General features: G+C 39.0%; 1 protein-coding gene across 2 annotated transcripts in view; it reads right to left on the bottom strand.

The window, feature by feature from the left end:
* The window catches only part of PLCB1 (phospholipase C beta 1), a 787,019-nt gene that overhangs the window by 119,272 nt on the left and 648,412 nt on the right, over nucleotides 1-19,335 (bottom strand). For both annotated transcript variants that reach the window (XM_056121100.1, XM_056121101.1), the window contains exons 24-26: nucleotides 6,766-6,898; nucleotides 3,727-3,780; nucleotides 1-19 (exon numbers count right to left, since the gene is read on the bottom strand). The exon at nucleotides 1-19 is cut by the window's left edge and continues 201 nt beyond it. In XM_056121100.1, the coding sequence (XP_055977075.1) occupies nucleotides 1-19; nucleotides 3,727-3,780; nucleotides 6,766-6,898 (206 nt within the window). The remainder of the gene's footprint in view (nucleotides 20-3,726; nucleotides 3,781-6,765; nucleotides 6,899-19,335) is intronic.

Raw genomic sequence — 19,335 nt, 5'->3', positions numbered from 1 at the left:
ATAGTCTGAGCTTCCACCTCTGCAAAAAATGAGCAAAAAGAGCTAAAAGAGTGACAAGAGCAAGATTGGAAATACAATGGTAAACAGGAGCAACAATGTGCTTCTGGAGAAATATTTGATGGGTCCTAGACAATGGGAGCTCACGAGCAGAGCATTGATGTCAAATATATTTGGGTATCAGTTTGACTCTATCCCTTGCTAACTCTGTCAGTATGCTATCAAATTTCTCAAGGGTGCTATTTCTTCGCTTGTAATTGTTTTTTGAAAGTTTTGATTCTTTACAAACCGACTCCCAAAAGAGAAACTGGTTGCACATGATTTACTGAGGGGGCACTTAGAAGAGATAAGTGAGGGTAGCAGGATGGGCAGTGGAAGTTGCTGAGAAAAGATTCGGTCTCAGTTGTGGTTTCTGTATAGCCTGAGTCCATGAGGAGTTCTGGAGTGGTAAACTGTACAATAGAGTCCATCTAACTTTAAGGCACGGTCAGTGTTACATCTCCGGGAAACACTGTGGAGACAGAACTAATGTTCAAGAGAAGGACATCCTTTTGGTTAAAAGCAATTTTCTTTTTTTTTCCCCCTTTTCTTGGGAATGGGGAAAGGTGGGTCACACATGATCAGGGCTTATTCCTGGCGCTGGCTCAGGAATCACTTCTGGAAGTGCTTAGGTGATACTAGTGATCAAATTAATGTCAGTGGCATGCAACACAAGTGCCTTAACCTTTCTATCCCCCAAAAGCAATTTTTTTTTAGATTTTTATTAGTGAAACACCATGAGGTACAGTTGTTGATTTACAAGTTTTTGTGCTTGGATTTCAGTTATACAATGATCGAATACCCATCTCTCCACCAGTGCCCATTCTGCACCACCACTGATCCCAGTATCCCTTCTAACCCCGCCCCCCATCCCACACTGCCTCTATGACAGGGCATTCCCCTTTGTTCTCTTTCTCATTTTGGGTGCTGTGGCTTGCAAAAGAGGCATTGAGTGGTCATGTTCGGTCTAAAGTCTACTCTCAGCTACTCCCAACACCCTTTATTTGGTCCTCCCTTCTCTATCTGAGCTGCCTTTTCCCCTAGAGTGTGCGGCTGGCCTCCAAGCCATGGAGTAAACTTTCTGGTACTTATCTCTGCCATTCTTGGGTGTTAGTCTCCTTTTTCCAAAAAGCAATTTTTAAGAGGTGGGGAAGCTACCTCTATGCTCTTAGCAGTAAACATGCATATAGCTAGGAGTTAGGTGCACCACATGGTATAGGAATTCAGGGTCTACCAACAGAATGCACTTTCAGGATAATAATACTTATTTTTTATGCATATTATAGGATGATTAGAGTACTTGTGAAAAGTAACAAAATTTCTGTAAGCATGGCTGCAGAAACATGACCATACATGTTGATTTGCACCATCTTTAGGAGACTCTATCAAACTTTGCATATTGTAAGCTCATCTATTTGTCAGAGTATTCCTCAATAAAATAGTAAAGAGAGGGGAGGACCCTTTCTGTAATTTCCCAAATGCACCACAAAGGTATTTTATCCAGCACTGAGATAAAATTTTAGGTAACAGGGCTTGGTCTTAAAATATTCTGTACTTTACTGCCATTTTTTTATCAATTCTAGAATATGCATTTAAGATGACTGCCATTTCTGAAACTAAGATATGTAACATAGTTAATGGAGTATTACAATTTGTCACTGTTTTGTTTCTTAGCATTCCATGAATAGCAGGATGCCTTATAATTGATGATGTCTTAACTTCAATGAGTTATCATTAATCTGGCCCTGGATTAAGTCATAATTCACATTTCTGTCCTTTGATTTGAGCTTTCTGTTTCTAGAAATAAAATAAGTTATCAAATATAAATAAATATTTAGAAGTGTCAAGAGATTAGAAAATAATAGATGCCATGAATAATTGATCTGAATAGGGAATGGATATCTCCTGAATAAATATCAAAATACGAATAATATTCTATATTCCTCAATGCTAGAGTCTTTAAACAATTAAAATATGCTTCCTTTAAAAATAATGTTTTGATTTGTAGGGTATTTCGTTCCTTTCCTAAAAATCCACAAAGACAATAATGTACATTTATTTATGGGTTTCCCTCAGGCCCAAACTCGTTGCATAATAACTTATCATATTAAGAATTTATTACCTGAAGGAGTTGCTGCATTTTTGGTGACAAATTCAATCTTACTCCTTAAAATTAGTGTGTATAATACATCAGGTACATGACACAGGGTTCAAGATGTTCTAACCCAGGATAAAAAAAATTTTCTACAGAGGAGTATTTTTTTAAAAGTCTGTGGATAAAATGTTGCTATATTTTTAAAATATTATTTTAAGCAGAATGGCAATGTCTAGCTGTAGGAAGAAACAAACCCCACTTAAAAACAAGCCACGCAGATATAATCACTGCTACGGTTATGGTACTGACCCATTGACTTTGGTATTTGATTTACATATCTTAAAATGACATTGAAACCAGACTCCATTTACTCTAGTTGTTTGTGTGGCTTTTCATAGAATAACATCTTTAAAAATATGTTTGACTTTCTTTTAATACATTCCTCAAGAAATTTTTCTATGTATGTAAGTATGTTAACTGTAAATATGCAGTTCTAAAATGGTCACAAAGTAAACATTTTAATAACCATCACTAGATCAAAATTAGAATATTCCAACTATACAGATTTATGTTGCCAACCACATATAATCCAAATGTGAATTTCTAAACTAAGTGAATTAGTTTTGCTTGTCTTTGAACTTTATATACTTTATATATAGTATATTCTTACAGAATATACTCTTTAATATTTGGTCTTTCTTTTCCAACTTTATGCTATGATTTTTTATCTGTGTTAATTTTCACAGCTGTATTCTATTTTTTTCTGTAACTATACCACAATTATACACCACTGATTATGGAAATTTTTTTACAGTTTGGCTCTTGCTAAAAAGTCTACTTTGGGTATATGTGTGAGTGGGAACATACGTATATATTTTTGTGGAGAGGGTTAAGTATTTGTAAATCTTTTTATGTTTTGTTGTGGGGGACTCACCCAGTAATAGATAGAGGTTTCTTCTGGCTCTGCTCTCAGGAATTACTCCTGGCAGGGCTCAGGGAACCATATGGGTTGCTGGAGATCAAAGACAGGTTGGTTCACATGCAAAGCAAATGCCCTCCCCACGGTACTATTGCTTTGGCCCACTTGTAATCTTTTAAAAACTCTACCACATATTTCTATTTGTATAAAGGAAAGTTTCTTTCATCCCATCAGGTTTTAAAACTAACTAAATAACTTTTCCAAACTATATTCCAGTTCTCAGACACTGTGTCCGCTTCCTTGTGTATCTTACTGGCATTAATGGATCGTATTCTGCGTCTATAAAATAGTGCATATTGGCGCTTTGAGAAAATATTCATCCTGAAAATATTCATCCTGTTCTCTGATGTGACTTTCATATGAAACTATTTGATTTAAATATATATCTTAAGAGATTATATTATTTTACTGCAGTAAATTCCTACGTGTTATTTAGAAGTATTTATCTGTGATTACAGTTTGTAATGTGGCTTTGACTAGAGCGGTATTATCTATAGATATTTTAGAGAAGAAACATTAATGATGTTTTTATATGAATGGAAATCTCTCCTTTTCCGAATGCTTATGTTGTATAATACTCTGCTGCCTAATTTCAGGGGGTATGAATAGTATTTACCTGTTAAAACACTCTGAATAAGATCTTCTGTTTTGGCAGGTGCTTTTACAGAACCTGAAGTGAAAACATGAAAAAAATTAGCTTTTTAATAGAACAAAGATTAATTTCCTCTTCTAAAAAAGAACATTTGGCTTGTAAGTTTAAATCTCTTTATGGGGAAATGACAAATTGTTAGAGAAAATTATTCTATACAGTGATATGAGAAATGTCTTCATTTTGTAACATTTGGGTAAACCTGATGATATGTGAAATGATGTGCCCCATTTAAGGGCATCACACTGAATCAAAACTGCCTTCAAATTAAGTTTAAGAAATGGTACTGCCACCTTCTGGCAAAATGAGAAATGGCACACTATTTTTAAGAAAAAATTCAACACAGACCTGTCGCCGGCAGTATTGATTACTGCTGGCCAGAAACATTGGCAAATGCCACAATCATTGGACAATAGTTTAAGGAGAAACAGGATATTTGCATAGTGTTAGAGTATCTCTCCCAATATTTCTCTAAAGGGGAAAATCATCTTTCACTGGAAAAATGTGACAGAGACCACCTTAACCAGAGATCGACTATCATCAGTGATGACATACATGTAACAACCAATAACTAGATATGGTAAGGTAAGGTAAAGGCCCTCCCGTTGATCGTCGATTTGCTCGAGCGGGCCCAGTAACGTCTCCATTGGAGACTTTGTTGTTACTGTGTCTGGCATATCCAATACTCTCGGTAGCTTGCCGGGCTCTCCGAGAGGGGCGGAGGAATCGAACTCGGGTCGGCCATGTTGGACTGAGAAAAGCACAGACTTTTTGTAATGTTCTTGCCAAAAGGTAAGAATTGAATCTAATTATGAGTCAACATCAGGACATCCCAAAATGAGTGATATTCTGCAAAAAAACCTAACCAGTATCCTTCAAATGTATAAAGGTCAGGAAATTTAGGAGAGAATAAGACTGACATCATTCATGGAAGATCTGAGAATTAAATACAATGTGGAATCATGCACAGGGTCATGTAAAAAATGAAATGATATTTAGGCAAAGCAGGTTCAAACAAGGACTGTAGTTAAGTTCATGAGTACTGTACCAATGTTAATTTCCTGGTCTGATAATTGCACTATGATTCTTATAGCTGTCAAAATTAAGCGAATAGAAAATTAAGACTGGAGCGATAGCACAGTGGTAGGGCGTTTGCCTTGCACGCAGCCAACATGGCCGACCCGAGTTGGATTCCTCTGCCCCTCTCGGAGAGCCCGGCAAGCTACCGAGAGTATCTCGCCCGCACGGCAAAGCCTGGCAAGCTCCCCGTGATGTATCCGATATGCCAAACACAGTAACAACAAAGTCTCCAATGGAGATGTTACTGGTCCCGTTCAAGCAAATTGATGAACAACGGGAGGACAGTGACAGTGACAGTGACAGGCAATTGTACCTTCAAAATAGCCTGTGCCATTTCAAAAATGATTCCACAAATCAAATTATTTCAAAATATCAAGAGTTTAAAAAATTTTTAAAACAAATGCTCTCCTACGCTCAAAAGCACAAAGCTGTATTTACTTAACTATTTCAATGACTCTTATACTCTAAGAGGACTCGAAATGCTTGTCTTTGATATAAAACATTTTCATTTAAAAGTAATACTCCTTGTTTGTTATCACGCAACATTCTTTTATTGATCTTAACAATGTTGTTAAAATCCTAGAACCTAGTTTGCGCATCTGATATAAACTAAATATAGTTTTAAAATCACACTTTCTCAATGAGAAACACCCCTTCTTTCCTAGTAAAAGATCTACTTTTATTGTCACAAGTATGAGGGTGACCAGAAAGGAAAGAGACATGAAGTGACACTTTCATGGAAAGAATTGTTTTCCCTTTCTTGGTTTTATTAGTGGGTTGAACAGAAAGTTGTCAAGTGTTTGCAATTGCCCAGTTCCTTGCAAAGGAAGCATCAAGCTGAAACCTCTCCTGGGAAGCTATCTCCTAAGGGAAAATTGCATCTGTGACATTCACCTAAAGCAATTTTTGGATTAAATATCACAGTTGCACAGCAATAAAAGGATTTTTCTAAGAAGTGAGATATGAATATACATTTAGTAGAATCACAGAAGCAAGAAATTCAGGATCATAGAGAACTGGTGTCTGTCCGGGTTTCCTTCTTCATTGGCACTATGGCTTTCAGGAAGTACTTTGTTATGTCAAAACTACAAAGCTAGAGATCTGTTCAAGGGGTCAGGAATCAAAATGATACTCGTAGGTCTGATATGAGAATGAAGTAAGATTTCTTTCATGCGAAGGACTTAGCGCAGTGCTCAGCACATGGTAGCACTGTGACACTGTCCTCATGTTGTTCATCGATTTGCTCGAGCAGGCCCAGTAACGTCTCCATCATGAGACTTGTTGTTACTGTGTTTGGCATATTGAACACATCACGGGTAGCTTGCCAGGCTTTGCCATGCGGGCGAGATTCTCTAGGTAGCTTCCTGGGCTCTCCAAGAGGGGCAGAGGAATCAAACCTGGCTTGGCTGCGTGGGCTGTGCGCAAGGCAAATGCCCTATCGCTGTGCTATAGCTCCAGCCCTGTAGACATTCAAATTTATTGAAAGGTAAATTGGACAAAGGTGGGAAAGTCTTCTAAGCAGTGACTTAGAAGCGTGAAGCAGAACTGCAAACATGTTTGTAAAACAGAGCTGTTTATGAGTTTCTTGAGGAACTCTTCACAAACCTTAATTGCAGATAGGTCACCATCTATTACTAAATAAAGACATGGGAAATCTGTGTGTGTGTGTGTGTGTGTGTTTGTGTGTGTGTGTGTGTTTGTGTGTGTGTCTGTGGTCATATGTTATTAACAGAGTCAGATAAGCCTTATGAATCCCTCTTGGCATTTGGTCATTCATTCATTCACTCATTCATTCATTCCTCATTATGCATTGCGGACGTTCCTCCTAAATCCATGCCTTTGTGATGTTTTAGCTGAACAAATCATGCTATATTCATCAGGACTACAAGGAAGTTCGAGCCACACACTGTCTGCGTCTGTTTTTACCGGGAGCAGGCTGGCTGTGGAGAGCCTGGGAGGGCGGCTTGGGAGTCAGGGCTGTAGTGTGATTCACTCCGTTCTCCGCTGGGGCTGTTCTCGCTTCACTTGGTGCCTCCGATGGCGTTTCCCCAGGCTCCGCCTAAAAGCAAGGACATCATTTCATGGTCTATCCTTCTCACTGCGCTTTTATTGCCTTCCTAAACCAGCAACAGTATCTTTGAAATCAAATGCTTTCAAAGATTGTCTCATTTGGAGAGTGGAATATGAAAAATTCTGAAATAGTAGAGAAAGCTGGGTAAAACAACCAGTGCTGACTCGTAGTTGCCATGGGTGAACTGTGTTCAGGGCTTGATTTGATTAAAAAAATTTCTGAGGTCCCTACTCCTTGGAAGTGCCCTCCTCCACTCACTTTTATAAAATAGTTCACAATATTTGATTACATTTAATATTCAAACTCCAATACCACCACCATATAACTTCCCACCACTATATTTCTGGTGTTTCCATCCTGCACCCCAATCCCTGCCTCAAAGAGAACTGAAATAATATAATGTTTTCCTCTAAGGTTGGAGTTCTCCTACTTTGAATCCCATCAAATGTGGCGCTGTACTCTTGAAGTATGGGTAGGGTGACACTATAGCAGCCGTGCGCCAGGTAAAGGTTCACTCGTGGATGAGGCTTGGCCCGAGCGTGTGGAGAGTGGCCATGAGTGTGGTGGTTGTTGAGTTCTGGAGGTTTTGGCTGCCAGGGCTAGTTCTCTTAGGGTGGGGAAGGGTGTCACCCACCCCCCTCTGGGGCACCCTGGGTGAAACAGCCTGGCGCAGGGTCTGGCTGCATTGTTAAGGCGAGCGTCATGTTATGCTCCCTTCCAGGACAGAAGGACATGCCATCTGGATCATGGCCAATGACGAGATTATCTGGCGCCAGCTAGGGATGATTTATGGGCATGGCTGCTGAGTTGCCAGAGACAGGGGAATACGGGCAAAGGATCTCTGTCCCTGGTCCCATTAAACCCAGAGTTTTCAGTCACAAAGTCCCGCAAACCTGGGTTTTCTTGAGGTTCACTTACAGGTGAGGCTTGGCCTGAGTGTGCCTCCACTCAATTTAAATCTAACCATATTATTCACTTTTTGTGGTTTGCTTTTTTGGTTTGATTTTAGAGCTCTGTGTTCAGGGCTCTATCCTGGAAGCTCAGGGTACCCCATGGGGTGCTGGGGAGCAGTTCCAGCAAGTTGCCTTACCCACTGTATTATCTCTCTGGTCCAGTTGGCTTTGGCCAAATGGTAAGAGTTGTGAAGTTGGATAGAGAAAGGAAAGGAAAGGAAAAGAAAGGAAAGGAAAGGAAAGGAAAGGAAAGGAAAGGAAAGGAAAGGAAAGGAAAGGAAAGGAAAGGAAAGGTGGCTATGACTCTTCCCTCTCTCTCAGACCATGGCTATGGCAATGGAAGGTGGAGACTGTGGCAGGGAGCTAAGACTCAGGGCAAGGAGGTCCCACATCAGACATCTCCAGAGGACCATGCACACAGGAAGTGGTCTTACAAAGATGAGCTGGTATCAATCTAGATCAGCAGAATTGCTTAGCTGACCTCAGGAGTCAAACAACAGTATTTGAAATTGTAAATCACTGAGTTTGGGATTGTCTGTTCTGTGTAACTAGTGTGCTACTACAGTGGATCTAAACACAGACTAGAAGTTAGACTTGTTAAGATTTACTTTCTGTCTTTACTACATATTAGATATGTGATATTGATTATTGTGATTAATTCTGTGACTCTTTTCTCAGTTTAGGATACGTATGCACAGCAGGCTTCATTATTACTGTGATATTGGGTACTTTATTCATTATTGGGTACTTGGTACATTACTAGGTACTTTATTCATTATTATGTGATATTGGGTACTTTATTGGGTATTAGCCATGTGATCTTGGGTACTTTGCTTAATTCTGTGCCTCTTTCTTCAGCTTTATAGATAGGATACAGCTTCACAACAGGTTTCATTATTATCATGATTTGTCAGGTTGTTTAGACCAGAGGCTTTCAACCTTTTGACATTTGTGGACAAGCCTGGTTTGTAGAAAGAAGCACACTCGGGTCGGCCATGTTGACCGCTTGTAAGGCGAACGCCCTACCCGCTGTGCTATCACTCCAGCCCCCTTATAGAGGATTAAACAAATAAATATTTATAAAGTGCTTAGGACAGTTCCTGGCACCAAGTAAATATATATGGTGAGTGGATAAAGCTGTACCAATAAATAATAATAATAATAATAATAGTAAAAACTGCCATTGAAACTCATAAACATCTCCACTTTATTTACCACTATAGTTGGTTGACTATGCCCTGTAATGAGTAAATATCTAGTAAATGTTCATTGAACAAATGTTGATCTATATTAAATAACTATCTCAGTGATTATGTTTGTGTTGTTTTTTGGGCACACCCAGCAGTGCTCAGGGACTCCTCCTAACTCAGTTCTCAGGAACTGCTTGGCCGTGGTCAGGGGACCATGTCGTACGGGGGAAAATACCTGGGTCTTTCACAAAGCATTCAGCTAGCCTGTTGGACTAACTTTCTAGCCACATGGCTCAGTTATTTTATACCACTTCAATGGTGATTTTCAATGTATAATGCTCAATAACCTTTGTCTTTTTTGGGGGGGAGCACAGCCAGCAGTACTCAGGTCTTACTTCTGACTCTGTGTTCAGGGATCACTCCTGGCAGTCTCAGGGGACCATATAGTGCCGGGGATCAAACCCAGGTTGACCGCGTTCAAGATAAATGCGCTACCCACTGCACTATTGGTCCAACACAAATCTAGTCTTATATTTTTCTTATAATTATCTTCTGAGGGACCAGAACAATTGTACTAAGGGTAGGGCACTTGCCTTGCATATCGTCAGCCCAGGTTCGAACCCCAGAACCCCAGAGTCTTCTAGGAGTGACTCCTGAGCACTGCCAGGTATCCCTTCTCCACCAAACAAAAACAAAAATAAAACAAAAACAAATGAAGAACAAAAACCAAGAATAACTGTCTTCTGAATCCATGGAAGAATTTACTAAAACTGAGGCTATCCAGATATTCAACTGTACTACTTAGTAGTGCATTCTGAAATATATAGAGAACAAACAGAAGATATTTGAAGGTCAATATTTTGACGTTTTATCATGTTTCTGCAGGTAAATCATTCTATGATTACATTTTAGTAGAAAGTTAAAAGCAAAAATAATGCCAATTGCATTTAAATTTAAAGACAATTTATGTCCCAAGGCATCTTTCAAACATGAGTTTCAAAAAGTGGGTTAAATGATGGAAGAATTTACTTTCTTTCTACAAATCATCTCTACTTATCCCCTATTGATGTTCAGTGCTGATGGGATGGAGGTACAAGAGATCAGCCCTGGAACCAGCAGCCAGAAATTATGTGGAGGCACCTAACCGATTAGAGGAGGTCACTTCTAATTTATGATGAAGAGCTCTGTCTTTTGAAAATGGTTCCAGATGGTAAGGTCTGAGATGACTGCATTTAGCTAAACCCATCAGGAAAATTCCTCCTAAAGTTGCTATGTCAAGGAAAAGCACTACATTTTTGTACAGCAATAAATTACAAACTGAAGGTTTATGGTCCAACTAGCCCACAAAATGTTTTCTTTGGTTCACACAAAGTTGCCAAATTAAACAAAAAGGACTGGAGTAAAACTGACATTATCACATTGGTTTCAGGTATAGAGCATAGTTCAGTATTTGTGTACATTGCAAAGTGATCATCACAGTAATTCTAGTTATAATCTGCCACCATACGAAGTTTTAGATTTCCATTGTCTGTATGTGTGTGAGAGATTATACGCATATGAAAAGAACTTTTAAAATATTAATTCTCTTAGCAACTTTAAAATATCTCATAAATAGTGCAGGCATATTCCAAATGATCTCAAAAGAGTATCTCATGAGGAAAGTATCACAAATGATTTGACTTTCCAGGGGATATTAAAGCTATGTTTACAGTATCAATAGTGAGATAGCATTATTTCTTTAAAAGTGCATATATATTAATAAAATGTATTTATTATAAAAATTCTATTGATCATTTAATCCTCAAGGAGTATTTTAGCTGGTGAAGTGTCCTGAAAAGCAATTTATCATCTGTATGGCACAAAAAATAGTACACAATAAAACAAGTTATGCTTGCTAGCAATGTAATAGCACTGGTTATTTTTCTAAGCTGTATATTGCATCACCATGAGAGACTGATTTTTTTTTTCTTAACTAGTGTTCAAGAGACTTAGGAGGGTCCCTCCTGGAGACTCTTGACCAACTGGGCCAGTGGTTCTGTGTGACAGCGCAAGGATGTGGTGCTGTTTGGGCCCTGCAGTACAGGGAATGATTTGGGCTGCCACATGGAACTCAAGGACCTCAGGGTTGATGAACAGCGCTATCATATCTGATGATGCTCAGGAGGCCAACCAGTGCCAGGCATAGAATCAGAGTCTTCAGCATGCAAGGTGCATGCTGTAATCTCTGAACCATCTCTCTAGCACCACTGTGGTTTATTTATTATTATCTGGGAGGTTGGTCCTCTTGACTCTTTCACTGGTTTTGTCTGAACTTTCTTGAGAAATCAGACATGGCAAAACTGAGCTGCATACCCAATTTGAGCAGGATAGTTTCAGTCCCTAGTAGTTTTGTTCTCTCTGTTCATTTAGATTTGATCAGCCTCACCTCTGTTGACATTTAGGTTTGTGAGAGAAACTTGAGAAAGACCTGGGAAATCTCAGGTTACAGAACCCTCTAAGAAAGGCATTACTCAGAGCCTGGCAGCTTGCTGCAGAAAAGTGAATGGACTATGTGTTAATCCACGGCATCATGCCTGCCCAGGAAGGAAGGGGTGTTGCTCACTTCCGCCTTTTTCCCTCTGGACAGCAAGATGGTGGCCACCTCAGAGCTTTCTGGAAAGCCAGGTATGAGCCGGAGGTGACTGGGCAACTGAAACCTCATGGAAAGTGTTCATGCCCTGCTGAGGTCACGGGTTGCCCCCCACGAGTGGCTCTCTGGCACGTCCATAGCTCCAGAGCCACAGAAACCAATCTCATAATTATCTGGCTCTCGGCAGAAATACCTCCAGGCTTAATAAGTAAAATATCAGAAATCCAAAATTGCACAGCCGCTATTGCGGACGTGCAACATCATTTGGTTCTCGTAACCACCTGTAGAAAACAAAATATTTCACAATGCCTTTTCAGCGGGTCTGATTTGAAGGTGTAAACTCTAAACAATAATTGTGCATCTTTTGTCAAAAGAGTGAATCTAATCAAAGTAGACAGAGTGTTAACTAGAATTCATCTGCCTCACAGGCATTGGGAGGGTTAGGATCGGGGGGTATATTGGGGTTCTTGGTGGTGAAAAATAAGTACTGGTGAAGGGAAATGTGTTTGATCATTGCATGACCGAGACTTAAACTTGAAAGCTTTGTAACTTTTCCCACAGTGATACAGTGATTCAATAAATAAAATAAATAAATAAATAAAATAAAATAAAGAAAGGCATTTACAATGCATCAGAGGAATTTAAGCACAGGGACGGTAGAAAGAACATTGGTTCATAAGCAAAATCATACATGGAACATGCTGCTCTGGCTTAAACAGCCAGGATGAATATGCTTGGCTTCCAGCTACAGGGTATTCTTATGGTCCCCCAGTTTAGCTGCTTTGAAAAGAGAAAAGGAAGGGACCCCTGTTCTATGAGCATTTGATTCTCTCCATTATATATTAGGCAGGTTTCTGGAACTACATAAAAATGAACCAGATTCTTCTAAAGGTGACAGCTGGTCCTTGGAGACAGAGAGAAAAACTTGATGGAGGAAATAATGGAGGTGATGAAAAACTAGATTTCATGAAGTTAATCATGTGCATCTCCTTTGTGAAAATGAAAACTAATGTCTTGTGGGTAATCAGGTGCAGGTGTATTTATAATGATATCCAGCAAGCTGCCATTTTTTTTTTTGCTTTGCATTAGGATTTTAGACATTCCATGTAGTTGCATCGTTCGCAGAGGATAAGGTAAATTGCCAATTTGAGTCAAGATGAAGAAAAAGATCAATCTTTACTCATCAAAGATATCGAAGACTCTGCCTATGTTTTAAAAATAATTTATAATATACGCATTCAAAAAATTCTTCCAAGGCAGATAAACATGAATCGACACCCGGGCAAGCAGTTTACAGTTAGATTTGTGGACACAGATATCATCAATGTCTGGTGCTGGTTTTGGAACTCAACTTTGAAGAAAAGCGTGGTGTGAGGGGGCAGGGGAGGGAGTTATGGGGTTCGGAAACACCTACAGCTGCCTGTGGCAGGGCAAACTGCATCACACAACCTGAGGGGGAGCCACTCACAGGGCTCAATGATGGGAAGTTAATGGAAATGAGGGAAGAGAACTAGATTTATTATAACAGGACAAAGCGGTAACACACACAAAACTGGATTGGCAGTTCTTTGAAAAAGGGGTGGCTGACACTCAGTTTCAAGCTACTATTTCTCAGCCTTTGAGAAAACTGAGTTATTGTCTAAAATGTCTCTGTTTTCAATTACCAAGAGGCCCCCAAACATACATCCTTAGATCATATTTGGCCCAGAAATTGCCTATCAGTTCTTTCTGCTTGGAGAAGCTGGATTTGCCTATAATTCCAGGCTTGTTTCAGTGTGAACAATGCACCCATAGCAAAATTAAAAGAAGAAAGATGTGCTGGGAATTCAGGAGACCAGTGACACTGGTCTGAGTTCCTGATGATTTTCCATTCTCGTGACTAAACAAATATGAACACAAGAATGATAAGAACGTCATTGAGTGCAGAACTAAAGAATATTGGGCTCCATGAGTGTCTGACACTTTTCTGGGGTCTCATGATTTTCCAGAAAAATTTATATATTATTTTAGTGAGATTATAGTAGTAAATATATCAAACAGATTTTTGCTAAGGGCATATATCCAAACAGATTTTTGCTAAGGGCATATATCCAAACTTTAGTGAACATTTTCCTCACAGAAGTTAATAATTAAATCATTTCTAGACCATTGTATACTATTATATATTATCTTCATCCCCACCAGTAAATATAGGCAATACTAACAAGAAATAGAAGTCATTATTAAATGTCTTTACTGAAGATATTTTTTGAAAGTCCTGTAACATACTTAAGATACACTTGTAACAGCAGGACTGATGTTTGAGTATGTTTTAGATTCTGCGGTCTGCATTTCTCTGGGGCTGGCATACTTTGTCTTCTATGGAGTAGAAATTTAAGGAACTGCAATAGAAATGTAATTTTCTGCCAAGATACAAAGATGTACAAATGTCACGTAACTCTCAAAGGACTATAGCTATACTAGAAAAGGCATTCATATATGAAACTATACATGAGTTAAAAAGTGCTGAGAAGGGGGCCAGGAAGATATCACAGGAGTCATGGATACAGTGTTGTATAGTCAGTTACAGGTTTGATCCTGGTTACACATGGCACTTCCCACACCCACAGTATCACTGGGTGTGGCCCTGGAGGCTCCGGAGCACCCAGGGTGTCGAATTGTGGTCCCCTTCACCACATGGTTTGAGCAGCCCATGTCCTCAGGTCCCAGTATTGAAGGATCATCAGGCCCAGTGGCCAAGCATTGTCCACAGTGGTCCCCAGGATCCCTGTCTACTGCATGGGATACCCTAAAAAGCAAAAAACTCCAGAATTGAGAAATAACACATTGTCTCTATAATAACACAACACAACATTTTGATATTATCACTGAAGGACAGAATAATTCTCATTCTAGGGGAATTACACCAGTTACAAATGCCAAATCATTTTCCTGTCCCACTCAAAGAATGTGGGAACTCAACACTTGCAATTTCATTTCTCTCCATCCTCTGATAAAATAGTTATTTTATTACAAGGGTTTGAATGAAATAGTTTTGCATAGAAGTAAAAAGTGCAATAAAAAGCAAAAAGAGGGGCTGGAGCAATAGCACAGTGGGTAGGGCGTTTGCCTTGCACACAGCCGACCTAGGTTCGATTCCCAGCATCCCATATGGTCCCCCGAGTACCGCCAGGAGTAATTCCTGAGTGCATGAACCAGGAGTAACTCCTGTGCATTGCCAGGTGTGACCCAAAAATAAAAAAAAAAACGCAAAAAGAACTAGTACTTCAGTTTTCCTAATTTAATAAGAAGTTTTTAAGATCTAACTAAACTTAGGATCTAACTAATATTTGAAGAAAAGAAGGTTCAGAAGGTGAGTTACATTAGATCTTGCTTCTCTAGATAGAGGGAAAATGAACCTTAAGAGAAGTACATCTCTGCCCTCCAGTGTTCAAATGCAAGCATTGCAATATTTCCCTTCAAGTTAATGCAAAGGTGGGCATTTTTAAGTGAAAATTTAAAATTTTTTATTGTTTTAAATTTTTTATTGTTATTGAAGTTTTAGATCAGATGAGGTCTTGCTCAGGGGCTATTCTTGACTATTTGTTCAGCAGTGACCTTTGGAAATACTTGGTGTGTGTGTGTGTGTGTGTGTGTGTGTGTGTGTCTTTGTGGGAACCATATACAGTGCTGGGGATCAAACAAGAGTGGGCTAAATGCAAAGTAAGTATTGCATTTCCTATACTATATCTCTGGCCCAAAGCTAATATTACTATTATATATTTATATATTACTATTATGTATAAATATATATTTATGTATGTATAAATAATATAAACATAAAATATATATAAAAGACAGATTTTACATTTTTACTGAAGGAGGAGATAACTTTCATTATGCTCCTTGAAGAGATTTCCATCTTGGGCAAAAGAAAACTTGAATTTTATGATTATATGTTGGAGAATTAGAATTTAGGGTACTTAAATGGCTAACATAATAATAAAGGGTCTTTCAAACAGCAAGTAAGGAACTGTGTTAATGGAGGTGTTAGATTAAACAGTTGCCACCCATCTTGTGACTTGATGAAAGTATTCTGATTCAGACACTCTATGAAGAAGGAACAAAGTCCTGTTTTCTGAACATGGAAGAGACAGATAACCAGTCCAACAGAATCAGTGTCAGCGATGGCTGTGGCTTTGTCAGAGCTAGCCTTTCCATCAAGAGCTTTCTCAAATGTGTACAAATTAGTTATTACATTTCTATTTGCTAAATGAAATAATATGATATACTGGCCTCACATTGCTAAGTAATTTAGAAACATTTCTAAACACAATATCCTGGACTGAAGAGATAGTACAGTGGGTAAGCCAATTGCCTTCCAGGTTCAATACTCGGCATCCCATAAGGTCCCCCAATGGTTAGCCAAGGGTGATCACTGAGCACAGAGCAACAGTCAGCCTTGAGCACACACAATTGGATATGGCCTCCAGGTCCCCCAAATAAAAATAAAAACAAAGAGATGGGGATGCATATTTTTGATAAAATGTATCAATGTTTTAATTTTGAAACCAGAGACATTGGGTGTTAACTATATCGTTGCTTGTGTGTTTGAAATTTTTCATGAGAAAATATGGCAAAATTCTATTTCAAAGATTCTACCAGGGTGAGTTAGAAGCAAAAGTGAGCCTTATGAATTAGAGATAACTTATCTGTTGACATGATCAACACTTTGATAAAAGTAAAAGATTTTGTTTATTTTTTGGAATTAATGCCCAGAAAGGACTTCCAGCAGTAGCTATATCAGAGATCCAACTGAATCTTGACACAGAATGGCCATGCCACCATATAAAAAATTATCAACATTTACCTGATATCTTTGTTGAAATATCAGTGACAACTGTGGGCTTTGTGGATATGTGTAAAATTTTTAATAATGTTGGCATCTTTCTCCAGGCAGGAAAGCTTTTAAGATATCTGATCATTAATAAAAATTTACACACAGAAATGTAGTCTTTGGTGAATAGGTAAAATGAATATATAAAAATATGTAAATGTAGGTATTTATTTTCCTGCTCATACTATTACAAAGCACTGAATCTAAAGAAATATCTATGTTCTATGCTAGAGTACAAAAAAATATTATGAGTGAGTTAATAAATGAAAGGAATAAAAATTTCTTCCCACTGTCTGTCTATAAAGAGTTAGATTTGTATTTACTCAAAATTCCAACACTTACTTTACAATGAGATGAAATGATCTCTTTGAATGGTCTCTAGTTGAATGGTCCATTCTATAAGTGCTTTGCTTGTTACTACTAGCCCTCATTCATTAGCAATATTTTAATAAGACCGCCAAAGAGCTCAGTAGGAATGGACTTTGCAGTTACACATAAATCACAGATTTCTGTTTTTTTTTTTTTTAACTTTTGTTTGTGGGTCACACAATCCCAGTGGTGCTCAGGGCTTATTCCTGGTTCTGCATTCAGGAATAACTCCTGGAGGTGCTGGGGGACCATGTGGGGTGTTGTGGATTGAACCAACACCCCACATGGTCTTCCAGCACCACCTTTTGGTGAAGACTATGGTCAATAAAAGCCAATTTTGGACCACTCCCGGAGAAGAGTTTCTGTGAGGAAGTTGACATTTTAGAACAGTGAGAGCTTTCATCTGAGGAAAGCCACATATATGGAGAAACAAAAACAGCACTCCAGGACAATGATTCTTACTTTGTGGCCCTTGAATCAGCAGCAGAAGCATCAATGCAATTTGTTAGAAATGTAATATTTAAGTCTTGGACCTGCTGAATCAGAAACTCTGAGCATGAGACATAGCAGTCTTTGCTTAAAGAAGTCATGCAAGTGCAGGCAAGAGTGATAGTACAGCAGGTAGGTTGTTTGCCTAGCATTCAGCTGACTGGGTTTCGATCCTCAGCACCACACACAGTCCTCTCAGACCCACCAAGAGTGGTCTCTAAGTGCAGAGCCAGGAGTACATCCTGAGCTGGTCTGGGAGTGGCCCCCAACCAAGAATATAAATGAAAACAAAAACTAAACAAATAGAACCTACCCATATATTCCTAAGCCACTGAAGAACAAGTTCAGATAATATTCAGTGACTCAAAGGTGAGGATCTTGATATTTATTGCACTGTCCTCCCATTGATTGCACAAGCGGGCACCAGTAACATCTATACTGTGAGACTTGTTACTGTTTTTGGCATATAGAATACGTCACAGGTAGCTTGCCAGGCTTTGCCTTGAAGGTGGCAAGCTACTCTTGGTAGCTTGCCAGGCTCTCTGAGGGGGTGGAGGAATCGAACCTGGGTCAGCTGCGTGCAAGGCTAACGACCTACCTGCTGTGCTATCACTCCAGCCCATTGATATTTTATTCAAAGAAAATTTTATTTGAAGGGCTGGTGAGATACAGCTGATAAAGAAGTTGCTTTGCATGTGCCAACTTTGGTTTATCCCTGACATAGGCCCCCTCTTCCACCCCAGTGATCCGTGAGTGCAGAGCCAGGAATTAGCCTTGAGCATTGCTAGGTGTGGATTTTTAAAAAGAACATTAAAATATTAATTTAAAAAGATGTGAAGATTAATAAAGAAAATAGTCTATATTTTTTCTTAGTCATCATTCCTGTATTCTGCTAGAGAGACATAAAAATGAAAGTCCAATCAGTCCTTGCTAATGGACACAAGATAATTAAGTTTAGCTAATGAGGTGTTTGGTGAGGGGCTACCTCTTTCCTCAAAAGTGAGATCCCTAGAGAAACAGTTCTCTGTCCCCCGGGCTTATTACACCACTCAAGCTCATAGGATCCACATCATCAGTGATCACTATGCACATGCAGTTTATATATTTCTGTTGTAGAACAGGAGATCTGGAGCCAGAGACCTAAGATTTCAATTTCATCCTTACTAGTTGTGTGGCCCTGAGCAAGCGATTTAACCTCATTGTGTCTTATCAAATGTTTCTCTACTGTCCAACGGGAATAATCATAGTAATTAAGATATGGATTTTTAACACTTAAGTGTGCTGATTGGCTCTTAAATAATAGGGTTTGAATTGTTTGGGTCCATTTATACCCAAATTTCCTTGTAAAGACCTATATTTAAGGAAATAACTCTAATACCATAAATGAAGTTTGTCTTTTTAATAATTATCTTAAGAACAGTTTCTCTTCTTTAGCTTTTCTTGTTGCCAGATACAGTATGTAACGCATAGACATAAGATATACAAAATATGTTTTGACTATATTATGTTGTTGGCATAATTTTCAACATCAGGCTATTGGTAGTTAATTCTTTTTGGGGGGGGGCACTTTTGGTTCACATCTGGCATTGCACAGGGGTTACTCCTGGATCATGCACTCAGGAATTACTCCTGATGGTGCTCGGGGGACCACTCGGGATGCTGGGAATTGAACTATTCGGGTTGGCTGCATGCAAGGCAAACAGCCTACCCATTGCCCACTATGCTATCACTCCAGCCCCAGTAGTTAATTCTTTTTTTTTTTTCTTCTTTTTTTTTGCTTTTTGGGTCACACCCACTGATGCTCAGGGGTAACTCCTGGCTCTGCACTCAGGAATCACCCCTGGTGGTGCTAAGGGGACCATATGGGATGCTGGGAATCGATAATTGTTTTGTATTCTTTGTCATGCTACCATAGGTTA

The sequence above is a fragment of the Sorex fumeus genome, unplaced genomic scaffold, assembly GCF_029834395.1.
Source record: "Sorex fumeus unplaced genomic scaffold, SorFum_2.1 ptg000044l, whole genome shotgun sequence".
In the NCBI taxonomy this organism is placed as follows: domain Eukaryota; kingdom Metazoa; phylum Chordata; class Mammalia; order Eulipotyphla; family Soricidae; genus Sorex; species Sorex fumeus.
Note: the sequence above shows the minus strand (reverse complement) of the source record. Positions and strands in the feature narration are given on the sequence as shown.